At 35.8% G+C, this 25476-nt stretch overlaps 1 protein-coding gene across 3 annotated transcripts in view; it reads left to right on the top strand.

The window, feature by feature from the left end:
* The window catches only part of LOC115217005 (sodium channel protein type 4 subunit alpha B-like), a 155490-nt gene that overhangs the window by 118171 nt on the left and 11843 nt on the right, over positions 1 to 25476 (top strand). For all 3 annotated transcript variants that reach the window (XM_036507622.1, XM_036507623.1, XM_036507621.1), the window contains 5 exons: positions 7981 to 8045; positions 9426 to 9779; positions 17811 to 17984; positions 22140 to 22262; positions 23241 to 23513. In XM_036507622.1, the coding sequence (XP_036363515.1) occupies positions 7981 to 8045; positions 9426 to 9779; positions 17811 to 17984; positions 22140 to 22262; positions 23241 to 23513 (989 nt within the window). The remainder of the gene's footprint in view (positions 1 to 7980; positions 8046 to 9425; positions 9780 to 17810; positions 17985 to 22139; positions 22263 to 23240; positions 23514 to 25476) is intronic.

Below are 25476 nucleotides of genomic sequence, written 5' to 3'. Positions count from 1 at the left end.
AAAACATTCAGGATAAGGTGATTGGATCAGGTATGAGAATACTGGGATTTGAAGACAAGACAAGACAAAGACATTTGAGGTATATATATTGCAGACCAGTGTAACATAAGCCAAATTAGAAAACATTTAACTGCTGCAGCTGTTGATAAATGGTAGTGAAAGTGATGATGAGTTCTGGTTGTTTTGCTTTCACTCCAAATTGACTAAAGCAATAAGAAAAACTTTCTCCAACCAATGAGAAAACCGCTACCTGGTTGCTTGGCCTATTAAAATTGGAAGTTAAATCTCTCTGGAATTACACGTACTATTTTACAAAGAAGAAGTACACACTGTAGTCTTGGATATATTAAAAAAAGCAGAATAGTCAAGGCCAAAACATCTCAGATCATAAGTCTTCTCAGTCAGAGTTGACTTTGGGCTAAATAACAGCTACAACAATTGCTTTACAAAGCAACTATTCTCCACCTCATTTCATTTAAAATGAAATGAGATGGAGAATAGTTTACACTGGAGTGCAAAATATAAATGCAATGGTTATATGGATGTATTTGGTTAACAGTTCAAAAGTATTGAGTTAAAATCTTAAGAGGGTGTTTTGTTAGTCTCTGAACTTAAATCAACACACATCAATTTAGGAATTCATAGCAGTAATGTTAGTTGTGATAGATTTATCTCCTTCTGCTCAATTCCATAAGTATATAACTAGGAAGTTATTGTAAGTGTTAAAACACATTTGTAGTGTGCTAGACTTTAATCAGTGATTAACAATCATTTTAGCACTTTCAATTCAAGCCTGAAATTCTAAATCTCAGCTGTATACTGGGAACAAGTAGTCTGACACATTTTGTTCTTAAGTTATCTCAAATTTCAAATCTATTGCTTATCTGCTTCAAAATATTTCAACCACAATTTATGAAAGTAGTTCCATACTAACACAATTTAGAGGTGTGATATTAGGATAATTAATGTGGTAGTAATATACATAACTTCTGTGTAGATGGGATGGCAAATGTAAAATATGTTTACCTTATGACAAACTTCAAACAGAGAGGAAAACTACTCTCCACCAGGATCAGGAAAAACTTATTACACAAACTTAAATGCTTACGCTACCCAACTTCTGGTCAGAATCCACTCTTTCCCTGTATTTGCTTCGCACTGCTAATCCCCTCAAATCCAATGAAGAAAAGATAGAGATTGAATAACCCACTTCTCTGCATAATCTCACTTCCTCCATCACTTACAGTCCTGATGTTTCCCTTTCTCTCTTGCTTTTGGTCCCTTCACCCCTTGATTACAGTCCTTTCATTCCCTTTTGAAGTTATCCCTCCACCAGGGTGATCAACTGTCCTTTTGTGATCTTTGCAAGGTCATGGGGAAGCCTCTCTCTCTCTAAGATGTGGCACAACATTCCATCAATTGACATGTTATTATATGAGTTCATTACAGTCATTCTTCCTCTCCCTACCGGGCCATGCACTGTGCATCTAGTGGTTTCACCCGCACTTCATCCTTGATCTAAACTGATGCCGACTCTTCATTTTCTTTGAACCACTGTGTTATCATGCTCAGGTGTCTCCATTCATACATGAACACAGCTTTTCATAGAATTGACTCCTCAGCTTGCCCTGCCTTGGGCAACATATTATACCAAAAAACTGCCTCAGTGGGAGAGGTTTCTTCCCCTTGAGGGCTTAGTGATGATGTTGTTCCATAATTCTATTTCCATTTGGCCTATAAGCAGCCCTCAAGAAACATTTGATATTTCATCTTTTGAGCATTTCTTTCAACTGCCTCAATTGAAATACTGTACCATCAACAGTTCATCCACTGGCCTCTTTCCAGGAGTACTGTATTCAGCAACCCTGCAATTTCAGCCACAGTCCCCATCCTGATTTCCTTCCATACCACCATCTGCCCTGGCTCTCAGTCAACCATTGAAAGCTACAACCTTCCTTGATAGTGCATCACATCTATTGGAAACCTCTTCCAGTCTTTCTCCACTTGAATCTTCCCTGTTTCATGCACACTTGGTGCAGGATCGGTGACACTACTCCTGAACACCTTCCAAATACTCTCCTGATGACATCAGGGTCAACTTTCCTGATCAAAAACAAGGTCCTGTCCACTCCCATATGATACATATTATGCACCCTCATCATTTCTGGGCTCTCGAACCAATTTGTTACAGCCACTCCACTCAGAGAATCCTCCACTTTTTCCAACCAGGGATTTCCTACTCTGGTAAGAGCATCTGCCTTATTTTTTTCTGAAGACACAAAAACTACATTCAGCTTCAGACCAAAGTCAGTAGCCAGTTCTCACAGGATTCCCAGGTGGTGCTTGATTTTCATTTTTGCAGACCCTTTTGTTGGGATTCTCTTCTGGTTGGTGATTACCAATGCCACTCACCCTTGTACCATAGCTGAATAGGTCTGAACCTTGACAGTACATAGTCTCCATCTCAGTACCAACTTTACACTATTCAACACAACATCCAATTCAGCTACATTGATGTGGTTGTAGTCATCCTTCTTCCTGAATCATGCAGCATCTTCCACCTCAACACCTCCCATTTCCAGAATAACTTCTATTGCTATGCTATTTGCATCACATCATACAATCCCTTTTTTTGTTTCAGGCACATACCAGCTATCCTCTACTGGGTCCTCCACTCTTCCTCTCTCTAAGACATCTTACATCATGGCAACTGCCTCCTCTCCACTTTGTCTCCCCAAGATCACTTCTTCAGCTCACCTCTTGATGTAGCTGCATGCCAAACAGCCATCCTGCAACAGGATATTGTCCTACCTGTTTCCCACATATTGAGAACAGCTCTCACCTATGTCCTTGCTCAGGTCTGGAATCTCATTTTCTCTCTAGAACACAAGCCTGCCCACTTTATCTCTTTAGAGTTGAGCCCCAGTGCAGTGCTTCCTCCTATAACCTCAGGTCAAATGACCCATAATTTCCTCTGCCAATGCCACACTCTCATCTACCAGAATGTCATCTGTGTAAGAACTAGTAGCCTGCTCCACCTTGGCTACCTTCTCCAAGATCACCTTGAGAAGTATCAACATGATTTTCAATGTTGAACTCATATGGAATCTTTACCAAGCCAAACAGTATGTTCTACCCTTGTACTTCACCAGCTGGTACCTCCACAATTTCTTAGACATGTAGAGCTGCGGATGTGCCCCCTTAAGACCAATGATTGTAGTTGCCCCTGTCCTATGCCTCCATTCCTGCAAAGTTTCCCCATAGACATCCACTGCTTCACCAACTGTATGGCATGACGCATGCTCATTCAGCTCTCAAAAATCTAGCACTGATCAGACTTTGTTCTTTGTTGCATGGGCTACAGCCATCATTTGTTGCACACCACTTCCCCTTTCCACAGTATTAAAATCATCATCATTATCATCATCATTATCATCATCATCATTTAACAGCCATTAAATGATGGCATGGGTTTGACAGCTTGACAGGAGCTGGTAAGGCCAGGGACTACACAAGATTCCTTAGTCTGTCTTTGTTTGGTTTCTACAGCTGGACACCCTTCCTAACACCAACCACTTTACAGAGTGTACTGGGTGCTTTTTATGTAGCACCAACACCAATGCTTTTTACATGGCACCTTGATTTTAGGATATGAATTCTGTTGTGGTGGGCAGGTCTTCTTGAATACAGTAATGTGCCACATATCTCAGTCCTCTGTCATTTTCATAAGGTTCAACATTTTGAAATTGGCCTTCAATATTTCATCCCATGTTTTCCTAGGTCTCCCTCTTCCACAACTACCCTCCACTTTAAGTGGTCAGTACTGCTTTATGCAACTGTTATCACTCATCTGCATCACATGATCAAAGCAGCACAGTATCTTCTCTTGCACATTGCATGTAATTCTTCTTACGCCTAACTTTTCTCTTAATACATTAGCATTCTGTCACACATACACACTGACATTGCACATCCAGTGGAACATACCAGCCTTGTTTCTCTCTAATCTTCACATATCCACTGCATTCAAGGTTCATGTCTCACTACCATGTAGCATTGCAGTACACATGCATCATATAATCTTCCTTTCACCTGGAGAGAGGATGACCTTTGGTTACCAACAGAGGTAAAAGCTCTCTGAACTTTCTGCATTATATTCTAGAAATTATACTTTCTGCACAACTTCTCCACTACTAATTAGGTCACCTAAGTAGCAGAAATTATCTACAACTTCTTGAGAGCCTCCAGGATATTTGAGAAAATCAGTTTCTAGTGTATCAGTAGTCTTTATGGTTCTTGTACATTTACCACATACTTTCTTTGTTAATCTCCCTGCTGTTCCATTGCACCTCTTGCGTATCCATAGCTTTCACTGAGTACGCCAAATGGAATTTCTGCCTACACTTTTCCTACATATTGACTGAAGCCATTTACCTGAAGCGGGAAGAGTCCTGTTCGAATTCTTTGTGACTTTGCTAAGTTAACTTTAAGACCCTTTGATTCCAGCTTTTATTTCCACGCCTGGAATTTCTTTTCTAATTCTGTTACAGATTCTGCTTTGAGGGCAAGGTCATCAACATATAGTTCCCATGGGCTTCCAGCTTAAAATTCCTCTGTTATGCCTGGAGGAGGAGGATAAATAGGAGGGGCTGATGACTGAGCCTTGTGAACACATACCTGTACACTAAATTTATCACTGTACCTGTGTTTATCTCTTACTTTACTAACAGCATACCTGTACATGGCTTCTTCTGCTTTCACAAGCCATTCGTCTACCCTTAGCTTCCTCAGAGACCACCATAAATGCAGAGCCAAGTACTCTGTTGAAGATTTTCTCTAGATCAACAAATGCCAAATACAAAGGCTTGTTCTTAGCTAAATACTTCTCTTGCAGTTGCCTAACTATGAAAATAGCATCAGTTGTACTTCTCCTTGGAACAAAGTCAAACTGCATTTCATTTAGGCTAATTCTGTTCCTAATTAATTGGGCTGCAACTCTCTCCAAACTTCCATCACCTGGTCCAGCAATTTGATGCCTCTATAATTACTTCTATCCAAGACATCTCCCTTGCCCTTGTAGCAGCTAACTATGATGCTGCTACACCAGTCACTGAGGATTCCACTTTCATGAATAACGTGATCAACTATACAGGTGACTAGATTGTATCCAACACCACCAGATATATGGCTCCACTATACTGATGTCTCTGCACCTAATCTCTCTCTATTCCACTGTACTCAGGCTGCTTTTTCCACTCCAGCTTTCTATCATTTTCAAGGTCAACAGGGTTGTTGTGCAACCCCTATTGACAAAGGCTTGCCCCCACTAGAACTCTTATTATAGTTAGTGAATGTAGGTGCACCTCTAATTGGTTGTCATGCAGCTACTAGTGCAGAAGCCCCTCACCCTCTCCTTTATCTGTTTCCCTATTTGCAATAGCTCACTATGTGCCCAGGCTGGACATCTGTAACATACCACTTCAGATTTTGGTTCCTTACAATCTCTGAGCATGTTCAGACCCTGACACATAAGACATGGTCCTTTAAACGTCCACCTTGCCTCTCCCGCCATACTCCCGATCTCACTATTTGCCACCTGCCTCTTCATCCTACAAGTCTCTGCCATCACCATTGCCACATCATATATGTATCAACTCTCATGTCTTATCTACCGAATCACCCACTGATATTGTGTTGATGCCCAGCAGCTGCTGCAACTTCAGGGAGATATGGTCAGGGAATCCAGTTGCAAAAGCCAACTTCACAATTCTCTCCATCACTTCAATGGTAAACCCTTCCAGCCCAGTCAGTCACCTTGTCTCATTCATGTGGTCATCTACTTGCTCACCTGTTCATTTCACTCTCCCCAGCATGCTGTATGCTTTAAAGGCTCCTTCTGTACATACATCTTTCAGTTGCTCTTTCAATCTTTTTGACCTTTAGCTGATGTGTTTTATCCATATTTAAATACAAATTTAGAGCGCTTCCTTTTAAGTACAATGGCATAAGACTAGCTATGCATAGTATGCTCTGCAGCTTCATAAGCTTCACTATTTTGATCCAGGCCACCATGTCATCTTTGTTGGAAAACAATCTCAAAATGTTATTACTGATCCTTATCATTATGTTATTATATACCTACAAAAATAATTATACTCAATTTGTTTCAGTTTTCTTAACTGAAAGAAAGGATACAGCTTTCTCTATCCTTAAAATAGCATTCAACTACAAAATTTCTCAGTAAATATTTCTAAAAGTCTAAACTTCTAGATTCATCCAATACATGCTAAAGCAAATTGTAAGTTAGGTAAAGCAAAGCATTTTACTCAAAGAAATTCAGTAACATATCTATCCTCTCTACTCTCTCGAAGTTTTTGAAAAGTTAATATACTAGAGACTACAGTCATTTCTCAGTCTTAACAAAATGCTATCAAATCACCATTTTGGCTTTAGGGAAAACTTAAGCACTGCTGATGCAATCCTTGAATTTCTAGATCATGCCTACAGTTCACTAAACATCTCTAAATATTTCCTTGCACTTTACTTAAATATCAATAAAGTGTTTGATTCTGTACATTCAGATATATTGTTGGCCAAACTCGAGCATATAGGAATATGTGGAGTTCCTAACAATTGGTTTAGATCACACCTCTCACAGTGTAAACAGTATGTTTCTATTGAATCATCAAAATCACCAGGGATCCATACTGGAACCATTGCTGTTCCTTATCTATATAAATGATATGTGCAATTCTACTGATTTATTAAATTTTCAAACTTTTGCTGATGACTCTACTATTTTTATTAGTCACAAGGACCTTCCCTCCCTATTCAATGCAATTAGTTCAGAACTGGACAAGGTTTATCAATGGCTTATTGCTTATCGGCTTACCCTTAATATAAAAAAGACCTGCTACATGCTTTTCTCCACAAAGCCCAAACAGCTACTTCCTAATATCTGCTTTGCAGGTAAAGTAATTTCACATCTAACAACAAAATTTCTCGGCATTCATAATGATGAGTCTCTCAGTTTCAAAACACATATAATTTATTAATACAAAATTCTCATACTCTTGGTATGTTAAATAGAATTTCTTACCTTCTTCCTGAAAATGTTAGAATCACTATTTATTATTCTTTAATATACTCAAAATTATCTTACTGTGTTACTGCCTAAGGAAATTACAAAGTTCACTTACTCAACCATGCTATTCATAAATCATGGAAGACTCTCAAAATAAACAATCCTCAATCAAAATTACTTTTGCCTAATAATATATATATATATATATATATATACATACAACTCAGCCATCAAGTTCCACAAAATATTTCATCATCACCGCCATACATATTTCTTTGAAATAATCCCTTGCCATTCTCTCTCTCATAACTACCAAAGAAGAGGTATCACTGACTTGAATTTTGAAACACCCTTTTGTTGAGTATCAATTTGTCAAAAAACCCTTTATTTATGATAGTATTAACATGTGGAATAATTTCTTACCACGAAAGCTAAAAATCATTAAAAGTCCACCTTCTACTGAACCAAACTCATTTATAAACTTTATTTTATAGACCTATAGTATTTATAACATTTGTAATATTTTATATTTCTAGACTTAAAGAGATTTATTTTTCATATACACTTTTGACCACCATGCTTGCATGCAAGGGATGTTTCTTTTTTTTATATATATAATTATTGACCTATTTTTTATTTTTTAAACTTCTACCAACTTGCCCAAATCAGTAAAGCTGCCAAAGGGCTTAATCCGATTTTTTATGTAATTTCTGAAAAAAATATTCGATGTAAATTGGATTAATAAATCTATTTATTTATTTATTTAAATAAATAAACACTTTGCAGGAAAAACAAATTAATACTTCCAAATTATTAAGATTTAGTTTTATGGAATTTCTTTATACCAAGCTCTACTTGAAACAAATAAAAATTGCTTTGTTCTTTAACTTCTTCAGAAGGGATCAAAGAGAAAGAGAAAGATGAAAAAGACGGCATAGATGCTGCTGATGGAGACAGAAAGGTAATCCACTTGGTATTTTAAGAATTATTATTATTTATCTACTTTTATCTGTTTAATCCTCAATTGCAAATTAAGGCAATGCCCAAGATCCAATTTTTTCATGTTAAATTTTAGCCTTGATAGCTTATTACATGGCCTTATTACATTCTGATTACATGGCCTAGCCATCTGAACCACTCACTAGACCACACTAATGTAACTAGTTGTGGAGTACAGCTTCTCATTTGATAGAAGATGAGGCGGATTTTCCTCAGATTCCCATTGTAAAAAGTACTAATCATATTCATGTTTCATTTTACTACATACCAGCATAAATTAAATTTTTTTAGCCTTGTCAAATGACTAATTTAGACATGTACTTATCAAAATGCATAATTGTTAGTCAATTATTCTTGTTTAACAAATCAAAACAAAGTTGTTAGTCTTATTTGGAAAATCTTCCAATCAAACTAGATGGTGAAAGTTTTCCAGAAAATTAATTCATGTTTGTGTATAATAAATATTTTAAAGAAAATTATGCACCCTTGCCTTCTTTGGAGGAGGTGAGTCACGGTGCTTCCACTGCATTGACTGGGCTTTGGTCTCTGGATCATAGTGATGGACCCAGGTTTCATCCTGTGTAATCAATCTTTTGAAAAATTTTGACTCATCTTCTTGGCACATCTCCAAATTCATCCTCGAGCACTCGACGCATTCTTGCTTCTGGAAAGGTGTGAGCAACCTGGGAATCCATCTGGCAGACACCTTTTGCATATACAAATGGTCATGAATGATAGTTTCCACAGACCCGGTACTAATCTTGACCTCATGGGCTATTTGGCGAATAGTTATGCGTCGATCTTCCAAAATGGCAGCCTCAACTTGATGGACAGATGCCTCATCAATGGCAGAAGGGGGGGCGACCAGATCTGGGAGCTGATTCCACAGAGTTTGGACCATGTTTGAATTCACGATGCCAGCATTTTACAAGGTCATATGATGGGGCATCATCATTATAAGTTACTTTCATTTCATCAAAAGTCTCCCGTGGTGTGCGTCCTTTCAAATACAAAAACCGGATCACTGCTCGACACTCAACAGGCTCCATTTCACACTTGACTCAGTTCAAACACCTGTAAATCAGAAAACACAATTAGTTCAGAGCTGTAATTTGCCACTTAATCCATAGAGATATAAATAATTGCACATGCAAAATTTCAGCTAGATCAAACAACTGCAAGTGGGTCAGGGGCATTACTTATTGAACGTCCCTCGTAAAAATATCAATGCATTTCTTCCTCACTTTCATCCAACTATTATTCATTAATTTATGCATATAAGTGTGTGTGTGTGTATATATATATATATATATACATTTTTTTTTTTTTTTCTCATTTGTAGCTCTCCGAATCATCAACTAGACTTGCGAGTGAAGCAGGAGAATTAAAAAGTCCAGTAGGGTCACACGCCAGTTCCAGCCTGACATCATTGTCAGAAGGAGGTGAAGAAGACAACCTCAAAGTGCAAGTGGAAGGCGAACCAGAAATTAATGAAGTTGATATTGTCTATGTGAAAACCCCTGATGACTGCTTGTGCCAATTTTGCATAAAACATTGCAACTGCTGGAATTATTTCCAGCACACAAAATTTGGTCAAGCATGGTGGAAACTTAGGTGTTTAATGTACAGAGTTGTGGAGCATAAATACTTCGAGACGTTCATCATAACTATGATTTTGGCAAGCAGTTTAGCTTTAGTAAGTTGATATCACTTTTGACATACGGAAGAGCTTTTATTTTATTTCATATTCCATTAATTATAGCATTGGGGTTAACTGTACGTGCAGCACAGTTTCAGCACTTTATTAGAAATACTTTACTTCACAACACTTGTATTTTTGGAAAATGCTTACACACAAAAATTTCTAACTACACATTCTCTATATTTTGTTTGCCTTGAGAAACTTGCTTGCTGAATATTATCATCTGCTTGTGCCAATTTATGTTTTAATCTGTTCCCCCAACAAATTATTTTCCTCCACTTGCATCATTATTCTAATTCATTTTTAAAAAGTCATACAAATTCCAACAAGGAAATGAAAATATTTCTTTTCTCTTCTCTAAATTATTTTATTTCTCCCTCTATTTTTCAATTATTCTAAAATTTTGAAAATATATGTATGCAGTTATGTAAGAGGAGTGGTGTATTTGTGTGTGTGTGTGTACGAAGGGAAGTCAAAAATTATCTGCACTTTTACCATAACATAACTTTATTATTGTCACACTGCCTTCTGTGCATGCATGCTTATAGTTGGTACTATAGTTGTCACATGATCGAAGTTTGAGCCTGATTGCAGCATTTTCCATTTCTGGCTTTACAGTGTAAGCATGGCCGTTCCACTAGCATTGTGCACCAATGAAGAACAAAGAGCAGTGATCCGAGAGATAGTAATGGTGAACTGGTTCACCATTACCATCTCTCAAGCTTGCAGAATCTTCTCATCAGTGGTGGAGGTTGATATGTATCCTGTTCCAACCACTTTTAAACTTCTCAATCTACTCATACACATTTCTATGTGGTAGTGCACTGTCCCCATATTTTGCTAAAACTCTCCAATAAATTTCAGCACTTGATACACCTTCTGACCAGAAAAATTGGATCACTGCTCTTTGTTCTTTTTTGGTGCACATTGCTAGTGGAGCAGCCATGCTTACACTGTAAAGCCAGAAAGAAAAATGGCACAATCAGGCTCAGACTTCGATCATGTGACCACAGTAGTACCAACTATAAGCACGCATGCACAAAAGGCAGTGTGACAATAAAAAAGATATGTTAAAGCGAAAGTGCAGATAATTTTTTTACTTCTCCTCATATATATATGTATGTATGCAATTGTATCATTATTATCATATTATTCTAAATTTACTGGTTGTTTGATATTGATATGCTTGTTTTAATGCACACACTTATCACTTTGCAATCATGGGATTCCAAATTCAATTTAATTACACTCCATCATGGTTTGTGTCTTCTGTCATTTCCTTGGGTTAAATAAAAAACCCAATTGTGTCACAATATATTCTAAGTGGCTGAATATTCCACAGACACCATTTGAAATCTTCAGGCAAAAATCAGATTTTTTCACCACCACTTGACAAATATGAGCATTATGTTTTGCTAAAAAGGTCTGAAAAAACATGAGATAAAACATATGCAGAGTTATCTCCCATTCTTGCTAAAATACTATCTTATCCTCAGCACATAAGAATTTCTTTTTACACTTTTGCTTCTCAATACACTTAATATGTTAACTACAATTCAATGATTATGCAGTTCAGTTCACTGAATAACTGGAATACTAACCATTGAAACTAACAGAGTATTCTTGTACTTTTACTTACATAAATACATATACATGTGGTGTGTGTGTGTGTGTGTGTGTGTGTGTGTGTGTGTGTGTGTGTGTGTGTGTGTGTAGAACATATGCCATATTTTGCTGCATGAAAGATATGCTTTTTTCTTTTTAGAAAATGCCTTGAAAATTATTATGCTTCTTTTACAGTGCTAATTGAGTTGTTGTCATTGTGTTCTTGGGTTAATTAATATTAGACCCTTACAAAGTCGGTTATTTCATTACTTACCAATTGCATGTATTTTTTATACTATAAAACATTTGATTCAACTAATATTGTTGCTGTAAATACAATTACACTTACTCCCATAAATAAGAAAAAATAGGTTTATTAAACTTTTCTGTCACTGCACTGCCCTTGCTGCTGTGCTGTTTGTTTACTAATGGCAATGGTGTGGCAGTGCCATTTATTGAGAAATTTCAAAAGGTTGGCATCTCATCTCAATGAACAAGAATCTGTTGTTTATTCACACTTGAATATATAGAACTTAGTTCATTCACTGCCAGGTCTTCATTGGTGTAATAAGCCATTTTCAGTCCTGCAAGTTATCTCCCTCATCTATGGCAAGTATATCAAAGAAACATAAAATATATCACATTTAAACTTGATGTAGTCAAATATGACAAAGAACAGGGCAGCAGAGAACCACCACCTAATGGGAAGATGTTTCACCAGTGGAGGAGGCAAGAAGAAGGATTTGAAAAAGTGAATATACAGAAGCATAATCTTCATACATTACCAGAATAATGGACATACTTAGAAGAAAACAAATAAACATTGATATCAGACCAAAGAAACTTGGTGACAAAGAAGATGATCACTTTGGAAGCCAAAAGATTGGCAACAAATACAGGATTTCAAAGGAACTGTTTACTAGTTTTTTCATTTCATGAAATGAAAACACTAATAAACAGTTAAATTTGTGAACAAAAATAAATTTAACTCGGAAAATGTTAGAAGAATATGAAGAGAGAATATTAGATTTACATAACTTTATTATTAATTTAAGAACACACAGTTCTCCAAAACTCAATAAGATTGAGAATATAGCTGAGGTTCCTTTGACTTTTGATGTGTAAATGTAAAAGGGTTGAAATCAATGATTCTTAATACTATTAGATATAAAAAGACTCACTGAACAACAGCTTTAATTTATTGTGTCAATGGATCCATACTACAAGCTCTTAATTTTCAAGAAAAATACATTATCAAAGGAAAAATTCCCAAATAGCATTCATGTCATTGTATAACCCAAGTGATAGATGGAAAACCTGTGGTCCAAGCATTCTGGTAGCTACAATAAATATCATTGTTTGTATGGTATCAGTTTAGTGCTCACATGTCTGTAAACATTAAAATGCTAGCAGAGAGGTTAAATACACAGCTGACAATAATTCCTGGTTGTCTGACTTCCCAATTACAGCCATTAGATGTCAGCATTAATAAACGCTTTAAGCATAACATGAGAAAATAAATGAATGAAAGAGAGGAATCTTGACATGACACCAATTGGAAGGATGAAATGCCTATCATTATCTGATGTCAGTGAATTGATGCTGAAGTCATGGTCTGATATTACATAAGTCAACATTAAATACAATAATACCTAGCAGCAAACCACCAGACAGTGGGTTAGCTCACTTTGTTAGTTTATCTGGTGACTTCACTTAATACTGGGCATAAGCCTGCAAACTTGATAACAGGGCATTTAGCATGTGACCACTAGACACTGCTTGATTGTATGCACTGAGCATTGGTAAATATTAAAAAAATTTGTCCTAGAATTACATTTCCAAAATCAGCTGCTCTCTTCCACAAAGCAATATCTACCATGCCACAAAATACAGTATGTGTGTGTGTGCCTGTCTGTCTGTGTCTGTGTAAATATATAGATAATATATATATGCACATTTGCATGCATGCATATACACTCGCACTCTTGTACTTATATTTTTGATGATACATAATAATGGTGTTAAGCCAGCACATTTGTTTATAAATTAATGTATTTTTGTGTCCTTTATCTTCCTTCAGGAAAAGTTGCAATCCTATTATTATTACAACACCTATTCCTGACTTCTTTCATATGTTTATTCTTTTATTGTTTTAGTCACTCAATTGCAGCAATGTGGGGCAGTACCATTAAGTTATTTTAGTTGATTATATTGACCCAGTTACTTTGTCTGGTCATTATTTTATCTACTTCAGTAAGATGTAAAGCAACATCAGCTTGAGCATAAAGAGACAAACCAAATATGAATATTGTTTGATGCCACCACTTCTGCCATCTACCCTTGCTGATTTACATACATGCATACAAACATACAAGCATATCTACATATAAACTCACCTCCCTCAATACTACACCCTTCAGTCAAGGGGTCTTATCTTGCAGGTAACTTCATAACCTTAGTACCATGTAAAACGCATGCAGTGCACTCTGTAAAGTGGTTGGTATTAGGAAGGACATCCAGCAGTAGAAACCATGCCAAAGCAGACTTTGGAGCCACACACTGTCCTCTGAGTCACCAGCACTTGTTGAAGCATATATATATATATCACCGTGACCGACCAGGTTATCAGATGTTGCTACACATCGCTGGTCACAATGTGCTTCGCATTGTTTTAGCCTTCAAATGACACCACCCCGCTAGCTAAGCAAGCAGGCCAACAGAAGAAAGAGTGAGAGAAAGTTGCGGCGAAAGAGTACAATAGGGATCGCCACCCCCCACCCCCTGCCGGAGCCTTGTCGAGCTTTAGGTGTTTCGCTCAATAAACACTCACAATGCCCGGTCTGGGAATCGAAACCGTGATCCTACAACCGCGAGTCCGCTGCCCGAACCACTGGGCATTGTGCTTCCACCATATATATATATATATATATATATATATATATATTATATATATATATATATATATATATATATATAGATATATATATATATGATATGTATATATATATATGTATATATATATATATGTATATAATATATATATTATATGATATATGAAGGACATCCAGCAGGAGAAACCATGCCAATAGCAGACTTGGAGCCACACACTTGTCCTCTGAGTCACCCGCACTGTTGACGAGATATATAATATCACCGTGTCACCGTGACCGACCAGGTCAGATGTTGCTAACATCGCTGGGTCACAAGTGCTTCGCATTGTTTTAGCCTTCAAATGACACCACCCCGCTAGCTAAGCAAGCAGGCACAGAAGAAAGAGTGAGAGAAGTTTGCGGCGAAAGAGTACAATAGGGATCGCCACCCCCCAACCCCCTGCCGGAGCCTTGTCGAGCTTTAGGTGTTTTCGCTCATAAACACTCACAATGGGCCCGGTCTGATCGAACCGTGATCCTACACAGCGAGTCCGATGCCCGAAACCACTGGGCCATTGGCTTCCACTATATATATATATATAGTATATATATATGCATACACATATGCTGTAGTTACCTGTGTATAATGCACTGTAGTTCATTTTAACAGAGATAAAAAGAATAAATGTGTCCATGTATGCGAAATTACTATTACCACATATAAAAGTAAAAACAATTATATCTTTTTATCAAATTATGATTTTTATTTCAGGTATTATCATCACAGACAAACACACACATACATACACACGCACAAACACACATATACACACAAACACATGCACACATGTATGGCTATATGCATGTGCTCACTGACATAAATACATGCACATATATACACACATATTTATAAACACATAAAAACAAAATATATACAATTAATTATATAAAAAACGGATAAACCCATTAATGCAATCTTGCAAGGAAATCCAAGTGCAGACAGATAAACAATGGAGCAATCATTGCTTAGAAGTAGAACTGATGGTTTAAAGGAAAGGAGTAGAAGATAAGAAATAATTACTAAGTACAACTTCAGGTGAATTTTAGCTACAAAGTAGAGTTAAGTGAGGGTTATTTGCATAAGATTCAAGTAGATAAAAGAGTTCATTTGTTCAATCACAAGATAATGCTGTTTTTATTGATTAGAAAATGGCTAATTCAAATCATCTTTTATATGTGTTGTGTAATATTTGAAAGTTCCAATTTGTAAATAATGTTGACTATTACTTCATTCATTTTGTTTTACAAATGCTTGTCTACCAGTAAAATTTCCAGGATATACTGTGTGTATAACAACAATTTTACCTATCTCTTTAATAGGGTTTAGTGAAATTAATATACCATTCAAGTTTATATATGTCACCATCATTATCATTGTTTAACATCCTCCTCCCCTGTTGGCATGGGTTGGAGCTGGCTAGGCAGGAGCTTGCACCATGCTTCTGTGTCTGTTTTGGCATGGTTTTTAGGGCTGGATACCCTTCCTAACACCAACCACTCCACAGTCCTCTCCTACTGATCTTTCCCAGGTGATCCTCAGACAGCATTCCTTTCTTTTCTCATCTGAAGTTTGCCTAGCCAAATATTTCTCTGTTCTTCTAAACATATGGCATACTTCTCCACTTACATCTCACTGTTCAATGGCCAAGGTATTCCGGCTTGATTTTGGTTTGGGGACTTTTGTTGCTCGCAATTTCTGGATATCTAATGTTTAGGTTGCTTTTTAGGTCCTTGTTCATGAATGGTTGGTGCTTTCTGAAGATATTGGCCTTCATAACTTAACACTATATAGTAGGAAGGATTTGACATTGCTGTTGAAAATTCTTAGCTTAATAGAGAAAGAAGAGCCTATGTCGTATAGACTGGCTTTAAATGTTGAAAACTTAACTCACCTTTTCAAATCTCAATCCACTGTCCTTCTTTATACTTCTCTAAACTTCAAGATGCAGAGACCACACTTATGCAACATGTGATCTTTAACCATGAGAGAACTGGAGTCATCACTTTGAATTTTTATGATTTTTATCTGTCAAACCCTCCATTCAGTTTTTACTAGTATTTCTGCTCACTTGTCTACATTTTTTTTTTTGGTTTTGGTTTTTCCTGTGTGCTTTGAACTTTCTGGATTGTTAGGCAAGTGTCATTTGCAAATTCTAGATCCTAGCGTCTACTCTTGTACCTATTATGTGCTTGGTGTACATAGTTTGATGCATCACCTAGTCAATCGCTTTTAAGACAACTGTTTACAATAGTAGACATTCCTGTAAAGGATGAAATGATAAAACCCAATAGTTGTTGCAAACAGATAAGCAGCAGGCCCACATGATAGAGTACCTGAAACTTTGAAAGCAGATATCAACACAACTGCCAATTTTCTACATCCATACTACAGAATGTAGGGAGGGAAAGCAAAGTACACACAGTGAAAGGAAAGCTACCTTGTAAAACTATCAAAACAAAAAGAAAAATCTTAGCTAGTGCATAAACTGATGTGGTATTATGTTTCTATCAATATCCAGCAAGGTATTCACAAGGACCATCCTTGAGAGTTTGAAACAATGCCATTGAACATGCAGAGCAAGTAAGATTTATGAATGACAAGTCCTGCATTGACTATATTCTTACACACCAGATAAACATTGCATAGTCACAGAAATGAGTTTCTTTTTCTTCCTAAGTTTAACTTCAAGAAAGCTTTCAATAGGAAAGCAATTTGGGGTCTACTCCATCACTACACACTCTTTCAAAAAGCTGTACTAAGATGCCTACTGTCATGTAGCAGGTTGTTGAAACCTTTCAAAATAATATCTGAAGTAAAATATAATATTAGGAAATAACTGATGTTTCACAGAAATATATATATACATATTATAGTAAAGTGAAGAAAATGGATCATCCATTGGTTTTACTGAGAAGTATTCTAGGTATTTGATTAATTCAGCTACCTTATTACACTATAAGTAGTTGAATGTTTCCTAGAACCTTGATCCCTTAACGTTATCATTTGACAAAATCAGTATGACACTGTGATGAGGTTGGTTCTCATGAATTTTAGATACAGTTCATCTGACAAGCTTCCACATAGTGTCCCTCTACTAAATTTCACTCAACCCAAAGCTAAGATTGAAGACACTTAGGCTTAAGATATAACATACTGGTAACAAACCCAAGACCTCAATTATTGCAAAATGCCTTCACACACACACACACACACACATATATAAACTAAATTTTTAAAACAAACTTGCTTACATGATTTTCGTTAATGTAAACTGTCTTTGATATATTTGTGATATATGTTTACAGTTTATTCAACATTCTAATATTTACTGTTTAATAATTACATATATCTGTTTCTTTATATATTTGTTTTAAGTTAGATTTTTCTAATTTACTCAGTATTTCATTATATGGAATAACCTTTTAATTGTTATCCTTTGTTTTATGATATAATGTTGATAATTTATTAAATATTGTATCATTCTTATAGGCCTTGGAAGACATAAATTTGAGAAAAAAACCAATTATGGGGCAGATCCTGAAGTATATGGATAAGTGTTTCACTGTGATATTTATATGTGAAATGTTTATAAAATGGTTTGCATTTGGATGGAAGAAATACTTCACGGATGCCTGGTGTTGGCTGGATTTCCTAATTGTAGCGGTAAAATGGTGTTATATACATTTTTTCTTGGTTTCTATATATGATCAATTATCATGTATTGATAATTATGGAAACAAATCTCAATTTAATGTTCTGACCAAGAAAAAAATGTTCTTCATATTTGAATATTGTAGAGTTTCTCCCCTTCATTCTTACTTGTCATGGTTTGTCCAAATTTTATTTTTAACTGAGACAGCTATAATAATGTTCTGTCTGGAGAACATCAATGGTTAAATTTAAATAGAAGTTTGGACTTTCTATTCATGGATCATTAGTCTTACAATTTAATCATTGATTAATTGTAACGTTTGTGTATGTATATATTTATATTTGTGTATGTATATGTTGTACAACCCATATTTTCTCAATCTCAATTTACGCCTTGAAATCATGGACCCAAAAATCTGAAAATATATGCAGAGTAGAAGTTTTTGAAATACAATGTTTACAGAACGTCCTATTGATGTCATTACAAGACAGGTATAGAAATACTTCTGTAAGAAAGGCTTCGCATGTGATAGATATTATTACAAATGTCACCCATGTAATAAGAAGGCCACTCAATAACTATGTAGCTCTGATATTCTACCAAGGCTACCCAATAATTACACAGCACTGATATTCTAACCAAACTTCTCGATCTCCACACTAAATGATAAACTGCCTAAGAGATGGATCATTCAGATCCCTGAAGATACAAGGTTATCACTTGCAACAGTAGAGACCAACTGAGACAACTAGTATGCTTTTGTCTGAAAGCCAATACTGAAATATGTTGAATTAATGTAATGTACTGAATATGAATCCATGACATATGAACAGACAATCAACTAAACATGTCTATAAATCAGAATCATCTGACCTTTGTGTGTGTGTGTGTGTGTGTGTGTGTGTGTGTGTGTGTGTGATCATCATCATTATTATTATCACCATTGTCATCCACTTTTCCATGGTTACATGGGTCAAATGATAATAGGTCAGACCAGATTTGTTACTACTACTATACCAGCTGCACATTGGTAAATGAAGTGTCTCAATTACCTGAATTAGTTTGATGTTTTATAACTGAGCCAGCAGTTTTACATAGTTTATTTCTAGCAGAGTAGACTAAGATATGCAGAGCTATCTAATTACTTAAATACACAGACCATTGTTTACAATTGGCAGCAAGTGTTCAGTAACTTATCTAATTAAACAGATATTCATAACATTGGTTTCTTCATCAAATTGCTTGGAACAAATGATTTGCTATACTTAACTTCATTTTCTTAGAATTTAAATGAACACAAACCAGCAGATTTAAAGATATCATTTACCACTTTCTGATTTACCACCAGTGCCTATTTAGACTGATTATAGGCAGAAATTAAATGATCTTAATTGAGCATTCTTTGATCAATTCTAGTTTAGATATCAATAAATTGTACAATTATATACTAGTTTATATCAATGATTCAAGTACCATGAATCAAGCTGTTGTAAATAAAATTTATCAGTTTTATATGCCAAGTTCACATTTTATCTCCAGATTGGTCTTTGAACAGTATTTGTAGAACCAGCGTTACTGGCTCTAAATGATTAATACTCAGATATGATGCTTTTTAAAGTCAATCTTCTTAAAATAATTTATTTATACCATAGTTTAGAATACTTTCACATCATAAACCATATTGTTTCTGAATAACGTTTTGCATATTGTATTTATTCATATTGTACTTGTCTTCAGTTGATTTAGAGAAAGTCTTTGACAGAGTCCCCCGATTCCTTATCTGGTGGTCAGTGTGGAAACTAGGGATAGATGAGTGGTTGGTGAGAGCAGTACAAGTCATGTACAGGGATGCTACTAATAAAGTGAGGGTTGATGAGTACAGCAAAGAATTCAGGTTAAAACAGGGGTTCATCAAGGATCAGTCCTCATCCCCCATTCCTTGTTCAAAATTTGAAGTGTGGGTAGCATTATACTTGAGTGTACAAGGGTGGACTGAAAAGCTCACTAGCTAACTATGAAGGATTGATGCTATAGCTGTGAAATCTTGCATGCATTAATTTCAACTCTTCTTATTAATAATTGAATTATTTCTTTCCAGGTAAGCTGACATCTGACTGTTCAAAGAAGACTTCAAAAGAAAATAGTAGTGGCTTCTCTTGATAATGGACAAAATTTAGCATCATGGTATTATCATGTATCTGCAGTAAAAGGGTTTATCCCCCAAGGACATTCATGCTGACATGGATGCTACATTAGGGGATGGTACTCCAGCTTTATCAACAGTGCAAAAGTGACTAGCTAAATTTAGGAAGTAGAGGGAGAGTTTTGAAGATGACCCAACATCTGGACATCTTACAAGTGCAGGATATCCAATGCAAGTGCAAGGAAAACATTGTGTTCACCACATGATAATGGATGACAAGCAATTGACTATAACTCAAATAGTCAATGCTATTAGCATATCCCATGAGAGAGTTGGGACTATTCTGCACTATGAACATGACATGATAGAGGTTTCTGCTCGCTGGACAGTTTCTGACAACTGAGCAAAAGCACACCAACCTGATCACATCATGGGAAAATCTGACATTGTTTCAGGCAGACCCAGCTGGTCTCCTCGAACATTTCCTAACCCAAGATGAGTGTTTGCTTTATCACTTTGAGCCAGAGACAAAGATACAATCCATGCAGTTGAAGCACCCTGCCTCACCTGCTCCAAACAAGGCTGAGATCATTTCATCAGCAGGGAAGGTGACAGCCTTAGTTTTTTGTGATGCATACAGAATTGTGTTTATTGACTATCTTCAAAAGGGCCACACCACTAATAGAGAGTACTATACCAACTTGCTGAGGCAATTATGAAAGGCAATCAAGACCAAATGCCCAGGAAAAATGACAAAAGGGGTCTTGTTTCATCAAGACAATGCTCCAGCATTCAAGTCCTTGGTTTCAGTGGCTGCTGTGCATGACAATGGCTTCAAACTGATTGATCACCCTCTGTATTCTCTTGATTTGACCCCATCTGACTCATCTGTTCTCCAACATGAAAAAATACTTGGCTGGGAACTAGTATTGCAATGATGATGGCATCATATTTGCTGTTGATGACTTACCAACAGGATAAAAGTTTCTCCACCAATGAGATCCAAGCACTGCAAAACCAATGGAAGAAGTGTGTGAACTGCAAGGTGAACTATGTTGAAAAGTAATATGATCACATTCCATGTGAGTGTCTTGGTTAGCCTATGAACTTTTCAGCTGACCCCGGTAAAACTAAGTAAATGTATCTTCATTCTTACATGTTTGTATCAGTGAATATGAAGACACTGAAGGTGGTAGTCCCAAGACAGCTAACCACTAATGTATGCACTTCACTGCCTGCAGCAATGAAGCACCATATTTGTAGAAAATATATCCAATGGCAATTGTTAATTCTTAGCAACTGTATAATTGTTAGAACACTGGTGGTGTACAGTTATAAACTCTGTTGTTTAAAAGAGATCATTTAATTTCAAAACTTAGTTTAAAATATGAAAATTATATTATTGACATATGCTAGTTGTGAAAATAATACTTCTTCAAAATACAATCATATAATAAAAGTATGGATATGATAAAGAGACTTATTGCTTACAGCAAAATTTAAACTTAACATCATAAAATTTGCACTTATATTATGTTGGTTTTTAAAAGCTATAAATAAATATGACTGTACATGGGATCACATTTATATAAGTAGGTAAAATTAGTTATTGGTAAGTGGATGGGGATATATTGTATTCAAATGGTGTTGTACTGAAGTAAATATGGAAGATCTCATACAGTGCATTGAATTCTTATGAAGAAGCATTTATAATTGTCTGCACGTGATTTTCATGTGCTTTTTTCAGACCTTTTACTATCCATATTCAAACTATGTATCAGTTCCTCTATATATGCATTTATAAGAACTTACTAATGCATCATAGTTTCAAGAGCTCATCTTGTTAAGAATTAATTTGTTATTATACATACCACACTTACACTCTGATTAGAAAAATTTACATGATTATATTTCTCTAAAAAGATGATCATGCTTCAGGGATAGTTAATCATTATTTTCTTTGATGATATGTTAAAGGCATCTTTAACTTCCATCTAATCATCACATTGAACTTGTATTTTAGGTTTCAATTATCATGTTAGCCGCAGAAAGTATTGGTATGGGAAATCTCAGCGCATTTCGATCAATGAGAACTCTTCGCGCACTTCGACCGCTCAGAGCAGTATCCAGATGGGAAGGAATGAGGGTAAGACTTCAGAATATAATTTTTCTCTCCTAAAAGTTCATTATTATTATAATCATTGTCAACAGTTTAGTGACTGTGTGTTGACACAAGTAGGACATGATAATGTCATACTACTTGTAAGTAATATTCATATAATATATAGACTGTTTTGGATATCACTGAAGTATCATCCTTCTCCTAGAGATGCACCACTGTATGATACCTATCACTGCTATTCTTAGTTCTATGTATCAACTTATATAGATATGGTTCTTGATATATTACATTTGTATTGAGTAATCCCAATCAACCATGCACTAGCAAACTTGAAAAATGTCTTGAGTTTCTACTGATCTTCCAAGCAGAGAGCAGTATGGACTTGTAAAAAGGCTAATTAAATTATCCAAGCATGCCTACTGGACAAAAACAATTGTAGAAAACATTTTTCTTTTTATGTAATGAAAATGTTTTCCTAACCATAGAGTATATGCTATATTTATTTCAAAGCATTTTTCCTCTGAGATTTTCTAATTCAATTTTTTTTTTTAATAAAACTCATTTTAGTGTGCCTTTCTGTTTCAATATTTATATTGGTACCAAAATTTTTAGAAAAGAAATGGACCAAAATGGTAAAAAAAAAATACCTTAATATTTCTTTGCTGCTACATGTTTCCTTATGTGGTTTATCTAGGCATATGCAAACACAAGAGACATAAGAAGTGATAAAAGCTGATCTCAGGATGCTGAATATCACAAAGGAAATAAAATGTGTCCACAACATAAGTGGTGTGACATATATAAAAGTACAATCAGCACACATACAAAAATATGAATGCAAGCTTAAGATGATTACATTATTGAAATTAAAACCAAAGAGATGAGTTAGTTTGTTCAGGGAAGGGTGTGGTAGATGATGATATTGATTATGAAAATGATAAATATGCTTATATCAGATTCTTTAAGTATTTCTTTTTCTAACATATTGATTTTATATTTCAGGTGGTAGTAAATGCTTTAATAAAAGCTGTACCATCTATCTTCAATGTGCTGTTAGTATGCCTCGTCTTTTGGCTAATCTTTAGCATCATGGGCGTACAACTCTTCAACGGCAGGTTCCATAAGTGTATGTATATTCACAACAAGAGCAAAGTGCCAGCAGAAGAAGTCAACAATCGAACACAATGCGAGGAAAATAAAAATATTTACGAATGGAAAAACTCACCTATTAACTTTGACAATGTATTCAACGGCTATTTAGCTTTATTTCAAGTGGCAAGTATTATTTTTATTCTCTTTCTTTCTACATCTGTGTGTATGTGTCATGTGTGTGAGTGTGTGTGTGTGTGTGTGTGTGTGTGTGTGTGTGTGTGCGTGTGCGTTAAAATCTGAACCTTAATCAATATGAAATAAGTAAAGAGAATTCAATACAGGTTAAAGCAATTATCTTATTAAATACAGTTTATGAGATGGATATACATTGCTTCATTTCTTTCTAGCCTTTGCAAGTCTTCTGCCTTCAAGGCCCATATCTTAGTACTATGCAGCATCACAGTCCTCACACAAACATCATACAATCTACCCTTCACTCTGAAAGAGAAAACCCTTGTTGCTAATAGCCGCAGTAGCCCTCTGAACAAAGAAGAATTAGATGTAGTGTACAACAGAAAAGAGTGCATATTCTTAATAGCTTATGATGTTATGAGGGATAACTGTGGCATAAGGAAATACTGAGTACTTGTTAATGGAACCTGTGGAAGAGAAAAACCAAGGAAGACTTGGGATGAAATAGTGAAGATTGATCTGAAGATGCTGTATCTCTCAGAAGAGAAGACAAAGGATTGTATTGATAGTTTATATGCAGTGCTACAGAAGACCCAACCATCTTCAATAAATTTCTGATTAGAGGCTGAGATGCTTTGTACTCTACCAAGCATGCTCTTTACATTTTACATTCCCCTGTCACCTTACATATTTTAAAGCATTTGAACCCCACTATCACCCTATTGCTTACTTTCCTCTCACTTCACTTTTATTCCTCAACTAAGCCTATGTATTAGAGACTGCATTAAATCATTCTCATGTTTCTTTAACTCCTTGTCTCTAGGACATCTCCTTTACTTTACTCTTTATGCTTCTTTACTTTTCATGCTTCTCTGTTACTAGCCATCACATTTCTTACTCATACACACTCAGAGTTATTTTTATTGCCACCCATCTCTTTATCTTATTTCATCACCTATTCTAACCTTTGTCCATCTCTGTTGTTACTAATCCTTCCCTAACTGACTTCACTTTAAATGACTTTGCTATTTATATCATACTACTGTTCCTTTCTTCACCCAAACATCTTGATCCTTCTTATGTCATTGCTCTCTCTCTCTCTCTCACTCTCTGTCTCTCTCTCTCTCTCTCTCTCTCTCTCTCTCTCTCTCTCTCTCTCTCTCTTCTAATACCCTCCTTGGTCACCTGAACAAATGTACATACGCTAAGTTATTGAGTACTTTTAGTACTTATACACTTGCTTCCATACTTCTGGCCTTACTGCTTGCATCATTCCCCTACTCCCCATTTCCCCTCCTTAGTTTTTAGCTCTCTTATTCTCTCTACTTTGACCTGTATACAGAGCATCACTCCTCCTGTACTGGTGTCACAACAGAAAGCAAATAACTCACACTCCATCAAAGTGACAAATGAATAAGGCAATCTCTTTAGTGCTGTTACAACAATATGCACTCTATATACATTGTAAAGTAGTTGGTAAATGAGCAAAAAATGTGTCTGCTTCTAAGGTCCCTTTACTCATCCTGTATAGTGTCGGTGTCACAGAAAAATGCCCCCAGGGCACTCTGTAAAGTGATTAGCAATAGGTAAGGCATTCAGTCATACAAACCAAGTCAAATGACTTGGTCAAGCATCAGTATATGGAAGTAACAGCTTCCAATAAGAAATGACTTGGACTGTGATGACCTATCCAATTCATGCCAGCATAGAAAGCAAGGATGAAATTAATGATGATGTTGACCACAAAACATCTGGAAAATTTTGTTTGTCATTTGTATTGAGTCATCCCATAAATAATGTGATCTTTTTATACTTCTTTTATTTTTCAAAATTAAGATAAACAATCTAAAATATATTCTCCTTCATTTTCTACAATGCTCTTCCATCTATATGGTAGGCTTGCAAGGCCCTCTTCCAAAATTCACTTGTCCATAATAAAAAATATTCCTCTAGT

This window comes from Octopus sinensis, linkage group LG11, assembly GCF_006345805.1.
Source record: "Octopus sinensis linkage group LG11, ASM634580v1, whole genome shotgun sequence".
Lineage (NCBI taxonomy): Eukaryota > Metazoa > Mollusca > Cephalopoda > Octopoda > Octopodidae > Octopus > Octopus sinensis.
This window is presented reverse-complemented; position numbering and strand designations above follow the sequence as displayed.